The following is a 25,781-nucleotide window of genomic DNA, read 5'->3' as shown; positions in this document are numbered from 1 at the left end:
TCCCAAGTGCTAGGTTTAAAGGTGTGCGCCACCACCGCCTGGCTATCTTCTTATGTTTTAAGGGATGAGATAGTACAAACAAAATGCTTGGCATGAACTGAAAACAAATATAACTTCTTCTTATAGGATTATATATTATAGAATATATTCTTTTAAAAAATATTATACTTTTTTCTCTTATTTTGGTATCAGTTTTTCAGTAAAGTTTTACTTTTGGATAAAAAATATACTCTTGAAAGTAGTTGTTAACTATGATTATCATAAACAGAAAAGCAATGTATTTTGAAGGAAAAAAAAATGGCTCAAGTGAGCCATCAGATGCCTCTAAAATATACTTTCTTGGGGCTGGAAAGATGGCTCAGTGGTTTAAGAGCACTGGCTGCTATTATAGAGGGTTTGGTTCCCAGCCCTCGTATGGTGGTTCATAGCCACTTGTAACCCCATTTCCATAGGATCTGATGCCCTCTTCTGGTCTCCACAAGTACCAGGCACACACATAATATATATACAGACCTGTAGGCCAAACACTAATACATAGAAAATAAGAACAAATCTCTAAAAGAAAATAAACATAAAATACAGTTTCTTTGACTTAAGAATACTGCTTTAGAGGGCCATCAGACAGGGTTTAAAGTGCTGGGATTAAAGGTGTGCACCACCTTATTTATTATTTATTATTTTATATAGTGTTTGCCTTCATGTATGCATATGTACTATGTATATGCCTGATGCCTGAAGTGTCAAATCCTGTGGGACTGGAGCTACAGATGGTTGTAAGCTGTCATGTGGACTCTGGAAACCAAACCTGGTTGCCTACAAGAGCAGCAAGTGCTCCTAACCTCAGGGCCATATCTCTAGCCCCAGAAAGTAACTTCAGACATGTAAATGTCTTTATCACGAAATAGTTAACCATATCAGCAAAAGAAACAGGAGCTGGGGATTCAGGTCAGCAGTGCTGTGGTTGCCTAGCATGTATGAAGGTCTGGATCCTATTGCTGTCACAGAAAAAGGAAGTGAGGAGGGGGAGCAGAGGGAGGATGATAATACTGGAGTCTCACCAGGGCAAGCCAGCTAGGCATGAAACTTGTGACAAGCTCTCTCCAACATAACCTAGCCATTTCCAACATTTATACGATAATGCTACATAAAATAACACAACACAAATTATGTGCAGGTCTTTGCAAATGTTGCACAGGACACATACAGGCACATGGATACACACATATAAGCAAAAACCACCCATGTGTTGAGCCCAAATGCTGAAAGTAACTCCACCTCTTGTCCTGCTCAACCAGAAAACATACTGCGGGGGATGGCATTGCTCTGTTCCTCAGGGAAGCAGAGGAGGTCAAGCGGTTCTTCCCTACAAGGGTCTGGCTCTCTGTGCCTCAGCCCTTCCCTAAGGCTGCCTTAGTATCAATCACTCAAGAAAGGAAGGTTAAATACTGAGGATGTGACACAATGGTAGGTCTTTCCAGTAGAGTGAATGGAAGCCGGGCATGGTGGCACACGCCTTTAATCCCAGCACTGGGGAGGCAGAGGCAGGCGGATCTCTGTGAATGGAGGAGAAAGGGTAAGGGTAGGTGAGGGGCGGGGAGGGGAGGGGAGGAGAGACTGACTAAGCCTGGGTGAGATCTCATTGTATATTGCATCTCTACTCCTGGCCCCCCACTGCCTTTGCAGAACAATGATCAGATTGGCAGAAGCCAAGCCGGCCCCCTCTCCTGGGAGCCAAGATAACACCTACCTCCTAATAGGGTGATTAATAGTCACTGCTTCACCCAAGTATGAGGTTGGCTTGTGAAATAAAGACCCAAACTTGCCCCCCTGTTGGGGGTCTCAGCATCGTTGGCTTCCAAGACAATTTAGAGATTAATTAGCCAAGGACCTACTAGGCTGATCCTAGGGAAGACTCTTCCCCTGATGCACTCTGACATGGACACAGGGATACTTAGCCAGATACTGACCCTGTCAAATGACCTCAAGCCAAAGCTTGGCAATGTGGATTTAAAAAAATTATTTATTTTATGTATATGAGTGCTTTGTCTTCATGCACAACAGAAGAAGGATTCAGAATCCATTACAGATGGTTAAGAGCTACCATGTGGGTGCTGGGAATTAACTCAGGACCTCTAAAAGGGCAGCCAGTGCTCTTAACAGCTAAGCTATCTCTCCAGCCCTGCAACATGGGGTTTTGTTTGTTTGCTTGCTTTGTCTTGTTTTTTTTTTTGTTGTTGTTGTTATTTTGAGACAGGGTTTCTCTGTGTAACAGCCCTGGCTACTCTGGACTCACTATGTAAACCAGGCCTGCCTCAACCTCCAGAGTGCTGGGATTAAAGGCGTGTACCACCACCGCCCGGCTGCAATGTGGATTTTTAAAAAATGGCTTCGACATAGGGTTTTCCTAAGTAGTCCTGGATGTCCTGTAACAGCCTGCCTCTGCTTGGCTTCCAAGTGCTGGGAATAAAGGCCTGTACCACCACGTTGGCAGCAATATGGATTCTTTTCTTTTTTTATTTTTTCATTTTTGGTTTTTGGAGACAGGGTTTCTCTGTGTAGCCTTGGCCGTCCTAGACTCCCTTTGTAGACCAAGCTGGCCTCAAACTCACAGCAATCCACCTGCCTCTGCCTCCTGAGTGCTGGGATTAAAGGTGTGCATCACCACAGCTGGCCTGCAATTGTCCACAGAAGAATAAACTATAGTGGTTCCAGAACCTCTATAGAATAGCCTCATGAAGGAACACAGCAGTGCTGATGATTTTTTTTAATTTATAATTTTGTTGTTGTTGTTGTTGTTGTTGGCACATGTCTTTAATCCCAGCACTCGGGAGGGAGAGGCAGGCGGATTGCTGTGAGTTCGAGGCCAGCCTGGTCTACAAAGGGAGTCTAGGGTAGCCCAGGCTACACAGAAAAACCTTGCCTCAAAAAAAAAAAAATTTAAAAAAGAATAAAGATGGAGTCTTTCTACATAGCCCTGACTGTCCTGGAACTCACACTGTAGACCAGGCTAGCCTTACACTCATTGAGATCTGCCTGCCTCTCCCTCCCATGTGCTGGGACTAAAGGCATGTGCCACCACACCCAGCCTGTGCTGGTGATCTTACACACAGAAGCCGCCTGTGAGCTTGCTGAGGGGAAGGGTTTTTTTTTTTAAATTGTTGTTGTTGTTGTTATTATTATTAGTAATTAATTTATTTATTTTTGGTTTTTCGAGACAAGGTTTCTCTATATGGCCCTGACTGTCCTCAAACTCACAGTGATCCCCTGCCTTTGCCTCCCAAGTGCTGGGGTTAAAGGCGTGGGCCACCACCGCCTGGCTATTGTTATTATTTTTAATTATATGTCTGTGTGTGCAGACCATGCATGGGTTTATGCAAGTGAGAGCAGTGCCTCTAGTGGCTAGAGATGGAGTTACAAGTGGAAGGAGATGTCCATTGGTGAGAGGGAAACTGAGGCTTCTGCCATATTTCCAGGAAGCAGGCCCCACTGCTGGAACTGTCAGCACTCTGCAGGACTGCATTGGTCTACAGCTCCATGATGCCAGTGCGAGGGGGTAACACTCACTTCTGCAGCACCGCCTGCCACTCGCCAAGCCGGGCACTGATGGGGAAGCCGTGGACGGTGCCCTGGACTTTGGCACGCCACTCCCGCATATAGTCCTCAATGTCGAACAGGAAGGGCTGCTGCCCAAAGTTGGCATCCACAATTTCCCCTGGTGTCTGCAGGCCTACGGTAGGGTAGAGGTTGGCCTGAGGAGAAGAATGAATGTTAGTCAGGCCCCTGAGGGCAGCAGGGGTGCCTCTCCTCACTTCCATGGCTCCTGCCAGCCAATAATAGGGCTGGAAGAGAGCTGCCTCCCTAGTGGAAAACTATACCCAAAAGCTTGAGGGGAGAAGAAAAAGAAAAGCAAGCAAGGCTTTACATGGAAAGTCTTCTGCGCTGCATCAAAGGCCACAGTGTCACCAAGGCCTGGGGGCCCCCGTACAGAAGGCAGCCAGGGTACAGTGGCAGGCACAGCTGCACACCCCTACATATGTAGCAATGAAAATGTGCTACGTGGCAGCTTATGACTTCTAGAAAGTGATGCAGGGCCAAACATCCCTCAGCTACCAAAAAGAGGTACATGAGGGGATGGGATGATACAGCACATGAGGAAGAACAGGCAGAGACTGGGTGAGCTGCTACTGGACCTGGTGATGGAGAGAGAGAGGCTGCTCCTCTAACTGTCAGAGGCTTACTCAGCAGAGGTGAGTGGCCAGTGATGCACGGAGCTCTCTGCTTTAACTATCCACTTCCCAAAGCCAGCTTTAGCGAGGCCACACCCTCAGTGCCTCCTGTAGCTCCTATTGCCCATGCCCAAAGCTTCACCCACCTCCTCCCTGTACCACTAGGCACCATTTCCTAGGGACCCTTATCCACTTTTTTTTTAAAGATAGGGTGCCATGTAGCCCAGCTGGCCTCAAACTCACTATGTAGTTGAAGATGACCTTGAATTGACCCTGCTGCCTCCACCTCCCAAGAAGTAGGCTTACAGGTGTGCACCACCATCTCTGGCTCTCTTGTGCCCTCTTCACCTTTCACTCTTCAGGCAATGGGGTCATTCACAAGTAACACACGTGGTGTTGGCACATGGGACTCAGCCCACCAGACTGCTTCCTTCCTTTTCCTCCCATCTTCCACACCACAGGCAAAGACCACAGGGACATTTCCCAGTCTTTCCAGCACTTGACGGCACGCTGCCCACACTCACGTCTGTTCACTTCATGTCATGTCTCCATACCTAGATGCTTCCCCAGCCAGAGTCAGAATTCTTCTGAGCCTGCTCCCTTTGCCTAGGACAACAGCCCCTTTCTAGGGCCTCCAGGTAGGAAGGAAGGAGTCTGATACATAGACAGGAAGTTCAAACATGACTGTGGGTACTGCAATCAAGATTCAGAGGCCCCTCAGATCACAAATACACTTCCTGGGGCACAGTGGGATACCCAGGATCCTAAAACAATCAAAGTCAGCAAACGTCTCCTTTTCAGAGCCAGCCAGGGTACACAGGCCCATGCCAGGCTCCCAGCATTTTGGGTGAGGGCTCTGCATGTGACAGCATCTGTAATGCTCAGTAAAGTAATGGGATGGAGAGGCTGGGGATGGATCCCAAACTAAGCCGACAGGAATGCCTGGGAGCGGTAGCATTCTAGGTTTCCAGGGGTGCTGGCTTTGCTCAGGGATCTCTGTAGAAGGACCAGATTCCTAAAAGTTCAGGAGCAATCCCTCTAAGCCACACCCCGGTCCACAGCTGGAAGTCACAGGCATCTAATTCTGACCAGGCTGTGCCACAAAGTTACCCTCATTCCACCACCATCCCCTGACCCCCTCCCGCCATAACTGCCTTAGAAAATGCCACAAATTTCTGTCACCTGCTAAGAGACGTGGAGGAAGACCAGGCCTTGCTGCTGAAGAGAGAGGATGGCCAGCAGGTAACCCTTACTGGTACCCTCAAGCTGGCAGTACATCACACAGCCCTGCTTGGGGAAAGGGCCAGACTCCACACCCTGCACTTGCAGGTACCACCACCCACCCAGGCAGCCCTCAGCAGCCCAGGAGAAGGAAGGCCCATTTGTAGTACTTACCGGGAGATCTGTGAAGGCTACACCTGTCGGGAGGAAAGGACAGTGGTCAGTGATTGGCTAGGGATGGCCCCTTGGTCTCCAGGGCCTCTGTGAACTAAAGGTGCAGGTGGTAGTCAGGCATGAACTAGGACCTGGTAGTTTTAGGCCTGGGCCTTCCTCTTGCTGGATAATCTAACCAGAACCTTATGTAATTAACTGCCTATAGTTTTTTCATCTCTTCAAAGAAGATCTGTTAGAAAGAACTAAAGCAAATGATCTATGTCCAGCTAGTTATTCAAGTGATCTATCTCTGGCTATTTATTGAAGCCTCTTGATCTATCGTCTTTATAGAAACCTGCTGTGTGCTTTCACCCTTTATTACCTGTTACTCGACCCTCTCCTTATGTCAATCCCTTGGAACAGGCAGTCTGTTTGTTCTCTCATATTACAGACAAGGAAAAGAACTCCAGGGGCTAAATGAGTTGCCTTTGGTCCCTGAGATGTTGGTCGTGGTGGGTCTGCACACATCCCTATTCTGAGTCCAACGCTCTGAGCTGACAGATGTGTACTGCTCAGCTTTAGACCCACCAGTTCCAAGTCCTCAGAAGTTCCTTACTATCCAAGCTCTGGCTAAGAATAGCCTGTGCATCCCCAAACCCTCCTGTAAGGAGCGGAGAATGCATCTCTAGAGACTTCAGATTTGAGCTGCAGGAGGTCGTGCAACCCCAGACATACGAGTAGACCTGCGCAATACCCACAGGAGTTGGGGCAGAATGTGAGGAGCCAAGAGCCTCTTCCAAAACCTCACAGCCCCTCCCCCCCCCCTTTTTTAATAAAGTCTTTCATTGTCTGGCAACTTCTTAGCTTCTGGCATTATGAGAATTTAAGCCACTGACCCCTGGAAGGTTCCAAAGGTCTCCCTGAACCCTCATGGGGCAGGAAACAGAACTCAGCAACACAGCACAGGTAAAGTCTGGGCACAGCTTTCTCACACTGGTTCACAGAATAAAACCCACTGGGAAGAGAGATGACACACTCTTTGCACAGCTACTTCACCCTTCAATGAATGAAAGTAAAAAACCTTATGCTCCAATGGCCTGAGGCCACCGTGAGCCTCACACACAGGGTCAGAGTCACAGCTTCAGAAGCCCCTCGTTACAATGTAGCTGGCTGGAGAGCTGCCCTGTAGATCTCAGAGGATCCACAATGCTACTCACTCCCAGGCCTGAGGAGACACTCCCAGGACCTTAAAAGAAGGGGGGCTCCTTACTGCTCTGTGACCCTTGGCAAGTGACCCAAACTACTCTAGCCCAACTGAAGAATGGGATATGTGAATCCTTTACTGGGAGAGAGGCGGGAGGGCGGAATGAGATACTCTATGAAACTGCTTCATACACCGTGAGGTCTAGGTACAAGTTGGCTGCACTTGGGCTACACAGTGAGAAAACCGCCACACTCTGGGACAGAGGCTGACCCACTCAGACCTGCCCAGCTCTGCCTCACAATGGCGCCAGGAACAACAAGTCCTTGAAGGGCTTCCAGGACAATGAGGAAAGAAACTATTCTAATCTGTGCTGCACTGCAGAAGGCAACACTGCTCCCCAACGAGGCCCTGTGCGCCTCAGCAAGGCTGCTGTGATAATAAGACTTGGGCAGACCCACAGGAAGAAAGGCCAGGCAAACAAGATAGCCAGACTTGCTGATGAGAAAAACCCTGGGTCAATCAGGGTCTGGGGGCCCTGGAGCTGAAAACAAGACCATGTGAGTCAGTACAGAACCACACAGAGAAGAACCTACATGCACACAGGCCACCTGTGGACCACACATCAGTCCTCCATCTCCACTGACTCACTCATCAAATATCTGTTGAAGCCTTGCAGGTCCTGGGTCAGGTAACAGGACTGGGGAAACAGCTATAAGCCAGCTGACCCTCAAAGTAGGCCTGAATTCACTGAGAGAGAGTACATGACAAGCAATTACAGATACTGAATGATGGCACATAAGGTTTGAGTGTTCTGACAAAGAAAAGGACCAGAGAAGCCAGGGACAGGATGGGTAATTCTACTCCCCTGACGTGGAGAGGACTAGAGTCTGAAGCTTATTAGTGCTAAGATGGCACGTGATGTGGGAAGGCTCCCTAAGCAACTATCACTCTAACTGCATGAAATTTCAAGATCTAAGAAATGCAACGGGTAGGACTTATAAGGTCTCAACAATACACTTGTGGACCATATAGTAAAGCATGAGCTTCAAGCTGACATACTTGATTTAGCCGCTATCCCCAGTATTAGGGATGGAAGCCAGGACCTGACCAGGTCAAGCAATTATTCTACCACTGTCTCTATCTCAAGCTCTTTATTCATTTTTTAAATTTTAAAACATTCTTGTTGGTCTGGAGAGATGGCTCAGAGATAAAGAGCACTGGCTGTCCTGAGTTCAATTTCCAGCAATCACAAAGTGGATCATAACAATCTGTAATGAGATCTGGTGCCCTCTTCTGGCCTGTAGGCAGCCTGGTCTACAAAGTGAGTCCAGGACAGCCAAGGCTACACAGAGAAACCTTGTCTCAAAACAGGGGAAAAAAAATGGGGGTGGGGCCTGGTGAGATGGTTCAGAAGTTAAGAGCACTGGCTACTCTTTGAAATGTCCTGAGTTCAATTCCCAGCAACCACATGGTGGCTCACAACCGTCTATACTGAGTTCTGGTGCCCTCTTCTGGCTTGCAGGCACACATGCAGGCAGAGCACTGTATAAATAAAAGAAAAACCAAAAGAAAGGGGGCGGGGTGGAGCTGGAGAGATGGCTCCTCCTCCATAGGACCTGGGATCAATTCCCCGCACTCACATGGCAGCTCACAATTGTCTATAACTCCAAGATCTGACAGCCACAGACATACATGCAGGCAATGCACATAAAATAAAAGCAAATAAATTAAAAAAAGAAAAAAGAAAAGTCAAGAAAGAGGAGGAAGAGGAAGTAGAGGTGGTGGTGGTGGTGGTGGTGGTGTTAGTAGGCATTACAGCCTATGCTACCAGAGAGAACAGAACTGCTATTCTTTTTAAGGGAAGAAGGGTAAATCTATTCTCTGGCTTTTTTCTGTGTTTCTTTTGCCTTATTTTATGGTACTAAGGATTGAATTAGGATCTTGAAGAAGACAGGAAAGTACTCTACCACTACACTACATCTCTAGATGCACACACGTTCTTTTGGTTTGTTTGTTTGTTTGTTTGTTTAAACAGGGTTTCTCTGTGTAGCCTTGGCTGTCTTGGAACTCACTTAGTAGATCAGGCTGGCCTTGAGCTCACAGAGATCCACCTGCCTCTGCCTCCCAAGGGCTGGGACTAACGGTGTACACCACCACGTCCGGTGGTGTCTATCTGGGTAAGCTCAATTATACATAGGACTCAAATCTTGGCCTTTTTTCCTTCTAATTTGTTGAGTATCTTTATTAAATAATACTTGTGTCTCTAACTTTGGGGATAACAGAAGTCTAAGATGAACAAATATTAAAAAACAAGACCACAGAAAAAATTTTTTAGAAAGATAGAAAACAAAAGGCAATTCACAACCACATGTGTGTAAGTGTTTGCATTCACTGGCAGATGAATACAAACCCTGGCCTGAGGGGACCTGGGCAGCAAAGAATTTGTGACTCTTTTGTGTCCCTGTGCACACATCTACAGGGCCCAAAGGAGACATTAAATATACAGGTACTCAGTTCAGCACAGTATTCTCCAAATCTTAAATTCCCAAACAGACATCATGCTGTAAGCAAGATGTGGACAAGCTAGAGGGATGTGGAAGACAAGTACTGGAAGGAGTAGACTAAGCCTGGCTGCTGCAGACAGGCAGGAAAAAGGATACACGATGAGTGAAGACAACAGCCCTTGGGATTTGGGCGGCAGGTATACACCAAGTGAGGAAACAGAGTCAGAAAGCAGAATGATCCTGCCAGTGGGACACCAGCAACTAGGTGACAGCCTCAGGAGAGTTTCTCCAGGGGGAAGCTGTGCACTGTGACATGCTCTCTCTCACCCACTTCCCTCTCCTTTCCTGTTGGCTCTGGGCTGTGGTGTTCAAACTGCCCTGCTGAAGAATGCCGGCTCTTAGTTGCTCATCCCCAGTCAATAGTAAACCTAACTCCCTTAGGGCCTTTGATTCTGCATTGGTTCACCTCCTATAAAAGCCACACAGATGTGGGCACCCAGTTTCCATTCCTGGAAAGTTTAGTGGCCTGGTTAGTAAGGTAATGTGGTCCTCTCCTTGGGAGAAGCAGGGTGTAGCTAGAGCAGAGACCCCTGCAAGGCAGGCAAGCCCAGCAGCTAGGGACCAAGTTGGGACAGTTTGGCCATATACCAGTCAGCGCCTGGCAGGACAAGGCACCAGAAAAATCAAAGTCCCTTTCTCTGGAAAAGTTTCCCTATGTTTTAGATGTTAATTAATTGATTATATCTTGTGTATGAATGTACTCATGTGAATAGGGGCGCACACATGCCACAGCACATATGTGTGGGAGTCACATCCCTATGCAACCATCTTGGGGCAGTTGCATAGCCCAGGCAGGCCTTTAACGCATAGAAACCATCCTGGCTCTACTCCTGAATGATGGGATTTGAGGCATAGGCCACATCTGACATGTTCTTTCTCTCTCCTCCCCAAATCCCTGTATTGATTCGTTTTGGTTTTGTTTTTTTGACACAGGGTTTCTCTGTGTAGCCTTGGCTGTCCTGGACTTGCTTGGTAGACCGGGCTGGCCTTGAACTGACCTTGGTGCACCTGCCTCTGCAGGCATGCGCCACCAGTTTTTAAAGTGCTCTTATAGTCTAGACTGGCCTCAACCTCATTACAGCTGAGGATGGCTTTCAACTTCTGCTCTCCCTGCCTCCACCTCGAGAGTGCATTCATCACCAGGTCCAGCTCAAGCTCAAGGAGCCCATCAGACCCCCAACTCTCCGGCCGCTGCATTCCTTCACTCCACTTGCTCAACACCCCATTGGTCCAGCTCCTCCCTCACAGGTGTGCCCATCCCATCCACCCTGCTGGACCTCTACTCCCGTTCCTCATACCCATCACTGCAGAATTAACCTCAGGATACCTGCCTCTCCTCCCGGCCCTTTCTGCAGCCCATCCTTACACTTCTCTCTGGATTTTTACTTGTAACTCTGTCAACACTGCTGCATGTTAATCATGAACAGGCCAGGGTTCTGTTCCCTATATGGATGCTTCCTGTCTGCTTATTTTCTGTCTGGCAGCCCTCTCTGTTGCTTTCAGAAGAGCTGGCCAAAGTTTGCGACAGGTTACAGGCATGCAAACCCTAGTCAGTGATAGCTACACTCAGGGCCTTCAAACATCTTCTTCACCAAGTACAGCAGACAAAATAAACCAGGATCATGACCAGAATACTTACTGCTGCACCCTCAGTAACCACCTGGGGCTCATACAACAAATGTTGCTGAAGGGATGGGCTAACAACGGGCGTGCCTGTTGCCTTCCATTCACCTGATTCCAAAGGCTGGAAACGACTGCAGGTCCCCAGAACTGTTCCAGTGTTCTACGAGACTACTTTGACTTCAAAGCCTACTCTTGAGCTTCCCCTCAACCAGAGTAGCCCCACGGGCCAGACCCTCCAAGGTCTCCTATGCACCTACCAAGGCTGTGGCCATTCTTGGTGTAGAAGCAGGTGCCATTGATGAGGTTGACGCAACAGCCAATCACATCCCCCGTGGTGAATGTGGGACCATAAGGCTGGCCTGTCCCGGAGGAACAGAAGGAATGCCCATCATCGCCATGGTAACCATAGGAATGCTTGTCCCAACCTGCAGGGAAGAGAGCAAGGATAGCTGAAAGTAAGTACTTGATAGAGGAAGGTCTGAAGGTCTCAGTTATACTCCCCAACTCTTTTGCCTGCCTTAGCCAGCACTCAGGAGTATGGTCTTTTCAGAGCTGCCCTTAAGACAAGGTCTCAGCCGGGTGGTGGTGGTGCACACCTTAATCCCAGCACCCGGGAGGCAGAGACAGGCAGATTGCTGAGAGGCCAGCCTGGTCTACAAAGCAACTCCAGGACAGCCAAGGCTAATACAGAGAGACCCTGTCTCAAAAAAATAAAAAATAAAATAAAATAAAAGACAAGGTCTTGCTGAGTTACACACATTCTCTAATAGTGAGCCCACCAGATCATCACCTCTGAGGAGCTGAGGCAGGAACCAAAACCTGGAAGGGACTTACTACAAGACAAACGCAGAAGAGGAAGAAGCCTCATGAAGGCGCAGGCTAGAAACTATGAGGTCTATACTGATGGGTCGTCACAACGCTTTTGTTTTCCAGACAGATGTCATGAAGTCCACAACTATGGAGCTGAGGCTGGTCTTTAACTTCTGATCCTCCTGCCCCCGTCTCTCAGGTGCTAGAATTCCAGGGGAGTAGCAGCATCCCCAGCTGCTAAAAACATGTGTATGTGCCTGGAGTGGTGGTACACAGCTTTAATCCCAGCACTCAGGAGGCAGAGGCAGGCAGAGCTCTGTGAATTTGAGGACACCCTGGTCTATCTACAAAGTGAGCCCAGGACAACCAGAACTATACAGAGAAACCCTGTCTTGAAAAAGGAAAAGCCAAGAAAAAAAGAAAGAAAGAAAGAAAGAAAGAAAGAAAGAAAGAAAGAAAGAAAGAAAGAAAGGAAAAAGAAAAGGCGCCAGGCAGTAGTGGCACATGCCTTTTATCCCAGTACTTGGGAGGCAAAGGCAGGTGGATTGCTGTGAGTTCGAGGCCAGCCTGGTCTACAGAGAGAAGTCCAGGCCAGCCAAGGATATACAGAGAGACCCTGTCTTGAAAAACAAAACAAAAAATAATAACAACAGTAATAATAGAAAAAGGAAAAAAGTATGTTTTTTTTTTCTTTTTTCTTTTCAAGACAGGGTTTCTCTGTGTAGCCTTGGCTGTCCTGGACTTGCTTTGTAGACCAGGCTGGCCTGGAACTCACAGCGATCATCTGCCCCTGCCTCCCAAGCGATGGGATTAAAGGCATGTGCCACCACGCCCGGCTAAAAGTATGTGTTTTAACTGGCAAATAATTTATTCTTTTCTTTTTGATGGGATTGAACCAAGGAGCTTGGGAATGCCAGGCAGGCACGCCACCATGTATCTGTATTAATTCTTCTTTTACTTTTTTTTTTTTTTTTTTTGGTTTCTCAAGACAGGGCTTCTCTGTATACCTCTGGTTGTCCTGGATTCACTTTGTAGAACATGCTGGCCTCGAACTCAGAGAGATCTACCTGCTTCTGCTTCCTAGAGCACTGGGATCATAAGTGTGCACCACAATGCGGGGCTTACATTTTATTTTAAAAAAGAGGTCTAAACTGCCCAGGTTGGCCTCAAAATTAGCATTCCACTGCTTCAACTTTTGTTTTGTTTTTTGTTTGTTTGTTTGAGACAGGGTCTCTCAGTGTAGCCTTGGCTGTCCTGGACTCACTTTGTAGACCAGGCTGGCCTTGAACTCACAGCGATCCACTAGCCTCTGCCTCCCAAGTGCTGCGATTAAAGGCATGCACTACCACGCTTGGCTCTCCTGGGCTTTTTGAACTTTGAGTGTACCACCACACCCAGCTGCTTTAACTTCTTGAATAATGAGAATTATAGGTGTGCTCTACCACACCTGACAAAATCCTTCCTCTGTATTTTTTTCTTCTCCAGGCTCTCACTTGTACTAAGCACACTATACTACAGACTATATTCTGAGCTCCTCTCCCATCTTAGCAGTACAATTCAAGTTAACTTTAACACAAGTATATATAGGGCAGTGTTACTGACAAGTCAACAGAATGTTGTCACAATTGGTGCTGTACACCTTTAATCCCAGCAGTCAGGCAACTGGATCTCTGTGAATTCTAGGCTAACCTGGTCTACTTAAGAGTTCTAGGCCAAGGCTGGAGAGAAGGCTCAGACAGAGGTTAAGACCACAGGCTGTTCTTCCAGAGGTCCTGAGTCCAACTCCCAGCAACCACATGGTAGCTCATAACCATCTATAGTGAGACCTGGCGCTCTCTTCTGGTGTGCAGGCACACATGTGGGCAGAATACTATATAAATAACAAATAAATCTTAAAAAAAAAAAAAAAGAGTTCTAGACCAGCCAGGGTGGACTACACAGTGAAATACTGTCTCAAGCAAAACAACAACAAAAACCAGCAGGTTGGAGAGATGACTCAGTGGTTGAGAGCATTTGCTATTCCTGCAGAGGAGCCCACACAGAGCAGTTCACAATTGCTGTAACTCAAGTTCCAGGGATCCGAGTCCCTCTTCTGGCCTATTCAGGCACTGCACACACAAGACACACATACACATGTGAGCAAACACTCATATTCATAAAATAATAATAAGTTAAAAAAAACTTTTTTAAAAATTTTTTTTCAAGACAGGGTCTCTCTGTGTTAGCCTTGGCTGTCCTAGACTCACTCAGAATATTATGAATTTCCTTGGGAAGAGCAGCTATAACAATAGCATGATTCATAGCTAACATGGGACCTTCCTTTCTGGAAAGGAAAAAGTACCACCCCCTTTGCCAATGATCAATTAATAACAGCCTACTACTTGGCGTTTTCAAAGAGGGATATGGAGTCTAGAAGGAGAAACCATGTAAGTAAACAAGTAAGCAAGAGATACGTGGTAGGGACTAGAGAGGGCTCAGTGGTTAAGAGCACTGGCTACTCTTCAGAGGACGTGGGTACAACTTCCAGCACCCACATGGCAGCTAACAATCCTCCGTAACTCCAGTTCCAGGAGATCCCGCGACCTCCTCTGGCCTCTCTGAGTACTGCATGTACGTGGTGCACCAACACCACACACTCAGGCAAACACTCAGCAGAGTTCTACTTGACAAGAGGATCAGAGGGCAAGACATTTTGGTGAAGGGAATACAGTTAGCTCATCTGAGAAACTGCTTTCCACTGTAGTTAGGGGGATAGCAGCTCTCAAAATTCCTATCAGCCACTGTTCTAACCTCATAGAGACAGTCAGTTTAGGAGCCTAAAGCTAATAAGTAGAGACTAGAGCCAAGAGCCACAAAGAGCCTCGAGAAACATCTGGGTACCTGAGACGTAGTGCCTGTTTGCCCTTCCAGAGGGTCAGGAGACCGAACTAGGTTCTCTTCCGTTTTGTTTTGTTTTGCTTGCTTATTTTTTGCATGATTTTCTTTTTTGTTCTTGTTGTTTTTGTTTGGTTGTTTGGTGTTTGTTTGGTTGGTTTGTTTTTGTTTTTTGTTTTTGTTTTTGTTTTTTTCCAGACAGGGTTTCTCTTTGTGGTCTTGGGTGTCCTGGGCTCCCTTTGTAGACCAGGCTGGCCTCAAACTCACATCAATCCAAACCTGCCTCTGCCTCCCTGGGTGCAGGTGCTAGGATTAAAGGTGTGCATCACCACCCCCAGCTAAAGTTCTCTTCTTTAATGCAATCAAAGTTCTGGGGCTAAATAAAGGACCCTACTCAAACGTCCATCTGCCCATACTCCTGAACATCTGGTTCATGTAGTTGTTCAAAGAATGTTTATTAGGACGGAGGATAAAATTCAGTGATGCGTGTCTGTCTAGCAAACATGAGGATCCACATATAATAGAGACTGATAATGAAGTTACTTTTGCACTTTGGAAACAGACCTACAGCCAGGGGGTAGATCTGACTCTGCCCAGCTAAAAGCTTCATTCCTCTGGCTCTTCATTCCTCACCTATGAAATAAGGCAGAGGATGTAATGTCCCTGGGAGCTCGAGAGCCACCTATGGTGTTAAGATTCCCTTCCTATTTAGGAGACCAACAGCCATGCATAAGTTAGCTCTCTCCTACCCAGCACCCTCTCCTTAAGAATGGTACTCTGGGGGCTGGAAAGATGGCTCAGAGGTTAAGAGCACTGACTGCTCTCCCAAAGGTCCTGAGTTCAATTCCACATGGTGGCTCATAACCATCTATAATGTGATCTGGTGCCCTCTTCTGGCCTGCAGGTATACATGCAAGCAGAATATGTATAAATAATAAATATGTAAAAAAAAAAAAAAAAAAAGAATGGTACTCTCAGCTGGACGGTGGTGGTGGTGCACGCCTTTAATCCCAGCACTAGGGAGACAGATGCAGGTGGATCAACGTGAGTTTCAGGCCAGCCTGGTCTACAAAGTTAGTTCAGGACAGTCAAGACTACATAGGAAAAACCCTGTCTCAAAAAACCAAAAAAAGAATGGTACTCTCTCTCCTACACCAACACACTTCCCCCTCTCTGGGTGAGTCTGGTTATAAAGCTGGAATGTTTCTGATAATGCGATTTGCCACTACAAGACCACAGAGGTCTTGGTAGAGGTCAGTGGCAGACTGGCTGCCTAGCATGCTTGAAACTCTTCTGGGTTTGATGCCCAGCACCACAAAACAAAACAAGGACTACAGACAGCTGCTTCAAAGGACAGTAGGACACAAGGGTCATAGGAGGACAGGTGGGCAGGATTGTCTGGGTCAGGCTCTGCAGGGAATCCCATCCAGTTAGCTCTGGTTCAAAAGATGGCTGGGGCTGTTAAATGGGGACAGCACACTGACAGGATGCTGGTACCGTTCCTCCTTCTCCAAGGAAATTAGGTAGTGCTACTCTCAAAGGGAACTGACCACACTGCACCCTAGCTGAAAAGCCGATGGCACAGCGCCTTGCCACAATCAAGTACCTACCAGATGCCAGTAACCCAAAGGGAAGGATCCACATGTCCAGATTAGCAACCCAGTACCACCCACTTCCCCTGACTCATCATCAAAACAGGAAGATCTAACACATAAGTAGAGGGTGGCTGAGGAAATGCCTCATTGCCTCGGCTTCCCCACATACCATGCACGGTATGTCCCAGAGGTGAGAGACCCCTGTGAGGAGGGCCAGGACTCCTGCATGGTTGCCCTGGGAGCATTCCCATCCACCAGGACACACCAAGGCCTTCAGTCCCAAAGTAACAAGGAATGTTAAAGACTCTACCGTCAAACCACATCATCAATATATTAGGTCAAAACCCTGGGAGAGGGCCGAGGCTGTGGCTACCCTGTAGTTTCCTGCCCAGCACTGCCCACAGAGCAGCTAGCCCATGCCTTACCCACAGAGCTAGCCTGAGTTTGGGCCTTCAAACCAGTATCTTTCCACACTCCACTCAGTAGCGGACTTTGGGCCAAAGGACTTGATTTTGTTTTATTTCCGTTGGGGTCTCACCATATTGCCCCAGCTGACCTCAAACTCACAGGCTCTAATGCTCTTGCTGACTCAGCATTTGAATCTGAACCCCAACGCTTTCACTCGGCTCCTGGTTCTCTCAGCTGAATTTCTTTCAGGAATGGCATGATTCAGCGAGACTGTGCATGAGGCCCAAGCCAAAGGAAGTATTTCTAGTAGGGTTCTTTTCTCTCACTCTCTTGAACACACTTGGGTGCTCTGTACATGTATAGCCCCGTTTGCTCTGCATTGACAAGTGGGGTCAGCACCCACCTCTCTCGGCAAACAGCTTGAAGAGTCCACTAAGATTCCAGCAGAAGACCCGGGCCTACTCTGCCCTTGGAGCACATGCACACTCAAGGGCCATGTCCCGTGCCTCTCAGCGCTGCACCCTCAGGGCTGTTGTGGAAAGGAATGTGGTGGGCTGGCCAGCCAAGGGGTTTCCTAAGCCTCAGGTCCTGAGGCTACTATGAAGACAGCCAAGTGCAGGCTGGAGAGATGGCTCAGAGGTTAAGAGCACTGGCTGCTCTTCCAGAGGCTATGAGTTCAATTCCCAGCAAGCACATGGTGGCTCACAGCCATCTGTAATGAGATAGTCTTGCTATGCTACCCAAGTTATTCTTGAACTCCTGGCCTCAAGAGATCATCCTGCCTTGGATTCCTTAGTAGCTGGACCTACAAGTGTACACTGTGTTCAGCTTGAAAAATACACGCTCAGACAGTTTCTTACTTTGTAGCACAAGTCCAGAACTCAAAGTAAGCCTCCTGCTTTAGCTTCCCAAGTGAGGGAGTTACAGGAATAAACTAACACACTGAGAAACGGTTTTTAAGTCCAGTGTGCTTATAGAGAACAAGGAGCAGATACCTGAAAGAACAGAATTCTACCCACAATGAACCCAAACGTCCAGGAGTAAGGATAGCCAGGTCTAACCACATGGTAGTGGAACACCCCTTTAATCTCAGTACTTGGGAGGCAAAGGCACGTGGATTTCTATGAATTAGAGACCAGATTTGGTTTACAGAGTGAGTTTCTGGACAGCCATGGCTACACAGTGAAACCTTGCCTTGAAACAAAACAAAACAAAACAAAACAAAAAACAAAAGAGAAGTTCTGCCGGGCGTGGTGGCACACACCTTTAATCCCAGTACTTGGCTGTGAGTTTGAGGCTAGCCTGGTCTACAAAGCGAGTCTAGGACAGCCAAGGCTAACACAGAGAGACCCTGTCTCGAAAAACAAACAAAAACAACCTTGATAGCCACAGGGCTACTGGCACTACTGGACTTGCGAACAAACGCCAGGAGAGGAGAGGTAGAGACTCACACTAACCGAGCTCCCCTCTTGGAGACCATACACTATCACATGACCCATCAAGATTTCTGACTAGTTCCCCACCTCTGGTATCCAGCTGCTAAACCACCTGTATTCTGAACTGGCAGGCAGCACCTGTTGCCAGAGCTCCACGGCTTCTGAGCATCACGCCATTTCGGATACCTTCCAAGGACATCTCAGAGGAAGGACAGAAGGAAGGCTTAACAATGGGCCGGGTAGGACCAAGGCACTTCAGCACCAGCATATATCTCCCTCCCCCTCCCCCTCTCTTGTCCTGGTCCTGGGCAGCTGCTCATTGGCTTTAGGGAATGTCCTGACTGATTCCTTTCACAGTCAGGGCTGTCTTAAGGAACCCTACAGTACTAAACTACAGGGTAGCAACCAATGAGTTGCTTCTCTCCTGCCCTCTCGGCTACGCACTGGCTTGGGAAGGATGTACAGGACTACAATATAACAGGGGAAGTGACTCCCAGTTCTGTGCCCAGGGATGCTGCCATATTGAGAAGGAAGAGCATCCAAAATCTTAGCGCAGCCCTGATATCCAACTCACCCAGCTGGAGAGAAGCACAGCTTCCCTCAGAGGGGGCTGGAGCACCACATGGCACACCTTTATGAAGCACTAGCTCCTGAGAGGAAAGATGTCCCAGAGAGATGATGGCTGAACAAAAGGCCTGGTGGGCGCTCGTCAGCTATGAGCAACAAAGTTCCCAGCTTACAGGAGGCAGGAAAGAATAATTCCTGTTTGGCAGGTACCCACAGCAGCACTTCCAGACTATCAGAAACCCACTGCATATGCCAGAAATATCTAATACACCTGGCGTGCACCACCACCTGCATCTAGTGTTTACTTTCCACTGCTGCACCCTTAGGAAGGATATTAAACTTCCTGTTGTTCATTCGCTCTCTCAAGTTAACCTGGCACAGTGCTTCCTCTCCTAAGCTTGTGCAGAGCGACAGACGAGCCATTTGCAGCATATGGCCCAGCTAGTATAGTGCATGCCCACAGCAGGCTTGGTAAGGTGCACTCTAGAAGGAGGAAAGGTGCTGTTACTTTACACCATTCTGCAGAGACAGAGCAGACTGTTCCAACCTAGGCGCTCACCCCCCAATCTCAGTCCCCAGCCCAGGCCTGGGCAACAAACTGCTCCAGGAGATATGACACTTCTACGATATTCCTTCCCAACAACTAAGGAAAACAGGTCTCAGTGAGCCTGAATTCTTCTCTGAGGGCTTGTAGCCATCAAGGTAAGATATGCAACCCACGAGAAGAGCCACCTTACAGAGAAAAGGCAAGTGGGACAGTGCCAGAAGCAAGACCTATCCCGCAACCGCTCAAAGCACCCAAGCGCGGAAGAAGCCCAAATCCCTGGTCTCCGTTCACAATCGTGCCTTCTACATCCAGCTTCCTCAGTCTAAGGATCGAGACTCTGCCCTTTCCTGTTCGTTCTCCAAGGCAAGGGTGGGGCAGGGGCAGCTACACTCACCTGCCAGCAGATCATCTGCCTTGCCTGTGAGTCACTTAGCCCATGGTTCCAACATTCTTGTTTTGGAGCCACACCTGTTCCTTGGTTTCACACTTAAGGCACCTTGCAAAAGATAAACAAAACTTCCACATCTTCCAACAGAAACTTCTGACAGTGCAAACTAAGACACTCCCATATGCTCTCAAGAAACTGAGTGGAACAATCTCATGGGGGAGGGGCTTCTGTCATCATCTGCCAGTAAGTCCCCACAGTGCCAGCCCTCTGCCCCAACTACAAAGATGCCCCACCGAGCTGCTAGCCTACAAGACACATTAGAAGCATCAACATTCTGACCATGTGCTCAGCCATGAGCTTCCAGAATGCTACTCCTAGCACAGTCTACACTCAAATACAGAAAACAAGCACCTGAGGGGATTGTGCAGTCTGTCGGTCTGTCTCTGCCTCTGCCTGTCCTTCTCCCTCTCCCTCTCTCCTTCCCCTTCTCTCCCCATCCCTCCCTCCCTCCCTTCTTCCCTCCCTCCCTCCCTCTCCCCTCCAAAGTGTCTCTCTATTATGCAGTCCCTGGCTCACTATGTGAACAGGGTAGCCTTGAGCTTACAGAGATCCATCTGCCTCTGCCTCCTGAGTGCTGAGATTAAACGTGTGGGCCACCACGCCTGGCTTCAAAAAGTGCAGTTCAATAAACACTCCTAGGAGAACTTTAAATGCACAGGTGCTCCATTTTGGGTAGAAAAACTTTACCTTTTCCAACAACAACAGCTATACTTACAAGCAGAACTCTTAGTATTTTCTACAAATACACTCATTCTTCATGGTGCAGAGGTACACACCTGCAGAGCCAGCATTTGGGGTGCTAAGGCTGGAGGATTCGGAGTCTGAGGTCACCTTGGGGTATATTGTGAGATCCTGTATTAGACCTTCCCAGCCAAGGAATTAATCTCTTAGTTCTCACAGCCACAGCCCTAGACATTTATATGTTAATACATCGCTTCCATGTTACAGAGGGAGAAACAAAAGAACCAAGCAGTTAGGTAATCATTCTGGGTAACAAAGCTGCAAGAATGCAGATGTGGACAATGTGGCTCCCAGCCACGGCCTTAGCCACTGAGCCGTACAGTTTCACGAGTCATCCACACAGCCCTCAGGATTTTCCAGGCTGACAAGAATGCTCAGCAGGTAAAGGTACTTGTTAGCAAACCTGGTATCTTGAGTTGGAGCCCTCGGACTTGAAGGGTAGAAAAGAGCTGAGTACTGCAAGCCGTCTTGTGACCTCCACACATATACGAATGAACACACAAACATAATCAATCACTTAATGTAAGATATGTCTTTCTTGCCGGGCATGGTGGTACATATCATTAATCCCAGCACTCAAGAGGCAGAGGCAGGTGGATCGCTGTGAGTTCGAGGCCAGCCTGGTCTACAAAGTGACTCCAGGACAGCCAAGGTTACACAGAGAAACCCTGTCACAAAAAAAAAGTAAGTGGACTCTAGTCTCTAGAGGAATGATTTGCTTAAAAGTAGCATGCAGTCAGTCAATGCAGTGAGTTGGATTCTCCTGGCTAGGAGTTCCCTGGCTACTCTCTCTGCCCAAGCCCAACCACCGACTCATTCTTAAGGACGAGCAACACTGACGCTACCACCCTACAGGCCCTTCACTCAGCCACTGCACATTAGACAGATCCAAAGAGGCCAGAGAAATGAGGAGTCCAGGGTAGAGAAGGGAGGAGGAAAAGAGTCTCCCATCAGTTTCATACCAGTTCTGGCTGGTTTCAAACACTCAACTAGGTCAGAGCCATAAGAAAATGCTGTCCACCCACACCTGCAACACTCCTTCAAGGCTCAGAAGAGGCAGTATTAGGTCAGGGCCCAGTTTTTTGTAGCAGCAACAGCAGCAACTAGATCAGGCCTGGGCTCGCCATGTTAACGTCTTTTCTCTGACTGGTTTTGACAGGAGCTGCTTGACTCAGGCTCTCAGCCTGTTTCTAATGTCACTGGAATTCAGCATCAAAACAGCCATTATTTTATTAATTAAAACATTTTCTTAAGTCGGGCTTTTTAAAATTTTATTTTTAAAACTTTTTGTGCCTGCATGTCTATCTGTGTGAAGGTGTTAGAATTCCATGGTGAGCTGCCATGTGGGTGCTGGGAACGGAACCTGGGTCCTCTGGAAGAGCAGTCAGTATTCTTAACTGCTGAGCCATCTTTCCAGGCCTGGCACTCGCCTTTAATCCCAGCACTTGAGAGGCAGAGGCAGGGGAATCTTTGTGAGTTCGAGGCCGGCCTGGTCTACAGATGGAGGTTCAGGACAGCCAGGACTACACAGAGAACCCCTGTTTTAAAAAATCAAAATAAATAAATAAATAAATAAAATTTGAGGCAGTGTCTCATACAGCTTGGGCTGCCTCAAAACTCACTATATATCTAAACTAACCCTGAACTTCTGATTGTCCTGTCTCCACCTCCCAGCACGCCGGGATCATAGGCACACACTACTACACCCCATGTATGGGTTTCTGCAGCCTCCACCTCCCAGCACGCCGGGATCATAGGCACACATTACTACACCCCATGTATAGATTCTGCAGTACTGGGGAAATCAGAGTTTTACACGCTGAGCAAACAAACACTCTACCAACTGAGTTACATCCCCAGACTTAGTAAAGGATTTTTTTCTTTTTAAAGCACTGATCAGTGACTCTCTGGAGACACAGGAACAGCCTGCAGTTCAACCATCCACTACTCTAAAACACTAAGTTTTGCTCAATGACCTCGCCAAAGACTGCATCAAGTCTGGGCCACTGAGACAGGTTCTCCTTGTACCTGCTGCTGTCCTTCTTCTAACCCATACTATGGCTTCCTCAAAACACCCAAGACAACCCATATTCCTTCCTGAACCACAGACGCAGTCCCATTGGCTGCAGCCCTTCCCTGACCACTCAGTTATTTCGCACCTCCTCCACAGGGTCTTTACCTACAGCCTTCTTCCCCGCCTGACATACTCTTACCATTTGTCTTCTCTACTCCTGGGCTGACTCTCCTCATCCTTTACCTTCCAGGTTGAATGCCCCTGCCTCAGGAAGGCCTGACTCCGGTACACATCGTACCCCAAACAGTCCCTTGGAGGCACGTACCAAATGTAAGCTGCCCAAGGCAGGGTTCTGGGTTACCAGCTTCTCGCCTACAGGGCAGGTTTCATAGGGAGAGACTGTGTTCTGTTTTCCTCAGGGCTGGACTCGGCGCCTGTCACAGGGTACCTACACAATGCATTGCAGGGGCCTCCTGGATATGATGAATGAGCCGCTCCCTGTAGAGCACCCAGCACAGACAGAGCCTAAAACAAGGGCCTTGGGTTATCTACAGCCCCAAGAGCAAAGTGCCTGGGGGAGGAGGGTGAATAAAATTTCTGTTCACTCAACACTGTGCTGTGACTGGAGAACAGCTTTCCAAGCTTCCTATGGAAAGAATTGTTTGGCAACACTTCCCCAGAAGGTTCTCGGCAGGAGCAGCCACGGTGGAGTTGCCAATGCTATTGTTCACTCCCACAGCCTGGTCTAGAGAAGACAGACCGCCATGGAGATGACGGGGCCTGCCCTGACTAGTTTCCCTGCAACACTAGAAAGGCTAGCCCACAGGGGCTAACCCCCGGGGCCTGCTTGGCCCAGGATCAAGGGTGAGTCCTTCCTTCTAGTGGCCTCTTTCCGGATGAAAGAGTACTGCCTGCCACCACTTACAAACGCTGAAGTAGCAGCTTGACACTGGACCCCACCCAGCAGTTCCAGGCCAGCTGCCAGGACCCGAGGAGGGAGGGCACCTCGTGCTCACAACCAGGGCTCAGGGCATCTCTCACTCCACAGTTCTTATCCCCAGGAAGGTTTTTCTTCTGTTTGTCTAAAACAGGGCTTCATTTATGCAGCCAGGCTGACGTAGGTCAGGCTGCCTTCCGACTCAGAGAGACCCACCCACCTCTGCTGGAATAAATGCAAGAGCCATCATGCCTGGCTATTTGTTTTTAGTTTGAAGAGTATTTTACTGTGTAGCCTAAGGTGGCTGAGAACTCACAAGCTGCCGCTTCAGGTTCCTGACATGTGTGCCAGCAGCTCCAGGCCTGGATGAATGACTTCTTGTACTTTCCTATGCCTCCCAACTGGTACCTGGATATCCATGACTCCCCAGAAAAGAGTGACTAAGCCCCACTTTCTAGCCCTCCTTCTGTATTGTGCATAACTCATACACCCATCTCTAGATGACCTGCAAACAAAAGCACAAAAGGCCCTTACCACATGTTGGGGCAAACCCCACACTCACAATCCCAACATGTTTTGATTTTTCACCTAAACAGCCCTCAAAACAAAACAAAGATACTTTCTTTAAAACTTACTGACTCATAAGTGAGGTTATTTTGTTTTTTGTTTCATTTGTCTTGTTTCTAAGTGTGTGGTGCACCGGAGGAAGGGATGTATATGCTGGTTAATGTGGGTGTACCTCCATGTCAGTGTGTACACATGTGGGGCAGTGAACAGAGGTCGCCGACACTGGATGTCTTCCCTCAGTCATGGAACTCCATCTTTTATATTCTGAGACATGGTCTCTGGCTGAACCCTAAATTCATTGACTCAGCTGGGCTGGCTGGTCTGTGAGCTTCAGGGATCTGCCTGATCTCTGTCTCTGTCTCTGTCTCTGTCTCTGTCTCTGTCCCTCTGTCTCTGTCTCTCTCTCTCTCTCTCTCTCTCTCTCTCTCACACACACACACACACACACACACACACACACACACACGCACACACGCACACACACAGATCTTCAAGCACATGCAGTAGGCACTTTACCCCCTGAGCCATATCTGTTGCCTGGCTAAGTTTTTCTAAACTTGCAAATATAATCTACATAGGCTCAGTGTATAGGTTAGTAGAGAGTTTGCAATTGAACCTTGGGTTCAATTCCCATCACCACCCCCAGACAGAAGTAATCTGCACACACAGCCATCAAAATAAGGAACCTCTCCCAATGACCAAGCAGGTGTCTTCTCAACCATGCAAGATATATTCAGTTATCTCAATACACACACAGTTAAAACTAACTGCCTACTCCAGGGGATGGGCAGTGCTGGGGACCAAACCCACAACCTCATTAGTGAGCTACATCCTCAGGCCCCATTCCACTTATGACTAAATCCTCCAGTTAGTATCTTAGAGTGAGAAAGTCTTTTTGTAAACCATAATCTACCATTTCCTACAGTTCCAACAAGCTGAGTACATAAAGTTCTTTCTGCCCAAGCTTCAATTCCTCTAGTCCTCCTTCCTCTACACGGAGTTAGGGTGGATTAATATGACAGTATCTTGCCTATACAGCGCAATCCTGTAGCCCCCAGCTGCTTGTTGAAGAAAGGAGGAGGAGGAAGAAGGGGAGGAGGAGACTTCCATCACCATGCCATGCCCTTAGAAGGAATACAAACCCTTCTTCCAATTGGTCAGTTCTGACTGTCCCCCAGGAAGCCATGCACCCCACCTGAAGGGTGTGTATGGACTCACAGGCACAGGTCTTACTATGCCACTGCTAGTCCTGGCAAAGTCCTCAATATCAGGACAGCATTCACCACCTCTACCACTCTCTCTCCCCTCCGTTAGACATGCATGCACCTATCACAGGAAATCACACACCTAGCAGAAAACAACTGTTCACAGAACGGATAGTTCAAACACCAGTACTATCTACAACAGAAAGGCAAAGGGGATTTCCTCCGCAAAAATAAAAAATCCTTCCCCTGTCAAATATGAAATAGTATAATAATTGTGATCAACATAAAGGGCCAGAAAGATGGCTCAGACCATAACGGCATGTCTCCAAGCGCACCAACCTAAGTCCCATGCCAGGGGCTAACATGAGAGGAGAGAACTGATTCCTGCAAGTGCTCTGATCTCCATCTGCACACCATAACCCAAGTACACCTATACATATTCATGGACACAGAATAAATTTTAAAACAAGCAATAACTTTTGTTTTTTAAAAAAGATAAACTGGGTGGTGCACCCTTTTAATCCCAGATCTCGGGAGGCAGAGGCAGGTGGAGCTCTGTGAGGCCAGCCCAGTCTACAGAGCAAATTAGTTCCAGGACAGCCATAAAAATCCTCATGTCTGTAATCCAGCACTTAGAAAGT

At 47.9% G+C, this 25,781-nt stretch overlaps 1 protein-coding gene and 1 long non-coding RNA gene across 4 annotated transcripts in view; both read right to left on the bottom strand.

Moving 5' to 3' along the window:
* LOC311582430 overlaps positions 1–25,781 on the bottom strand; it is a 222,632-nt gene that overhangs the window by 77,960 nt on the left and 118,891 nt on the right. The window lies entirely within an intron of this gene.
* The window catches only part of RANBP10 (RAN binding protein 10), a 66,876-nt gene that overhangs the window by 8,920 nt on the left and 32,175 nt on the right, over positions 1–25,781 (bottom strand). For both annotated transcript variants that reach the window (XM_084755532.1, XM_084755533.1), the window contains exons 4-6: positions 11,249–11,416; positions 5,622–5,644; positions 3,565–3,749 (exon numbers count right to left, since the gene is read on the bottom strand). In XM_084755532.1, coding sequence (XP_084611658.1) covers positions 3,565–3,749; positions 5,622–5,644; positions 11,249–11,416 — 376 coding nt within the window. The remainder of the gene's footprint in view (positions 1–3,564; positions 3,750–5,621; positions 5,645–11,248; positions 11,417–25,781) is intronic.

The sequence above is a fragment of the Acomys minous genome (genome assembly GCF_964271855.1).
Source record: "Acomys minous genome assembly, chromosome: 14".
Classification (NCBI taxonomy): domain Eukaryota; kingdom Metazoa; phylum Chordata; class Mammalia; order Rodentia; family Muridae; genus Acomys; species Acomys minous.
This window is presented reverse-complemented; position numbering and strand designations above follow the sequence as displayed.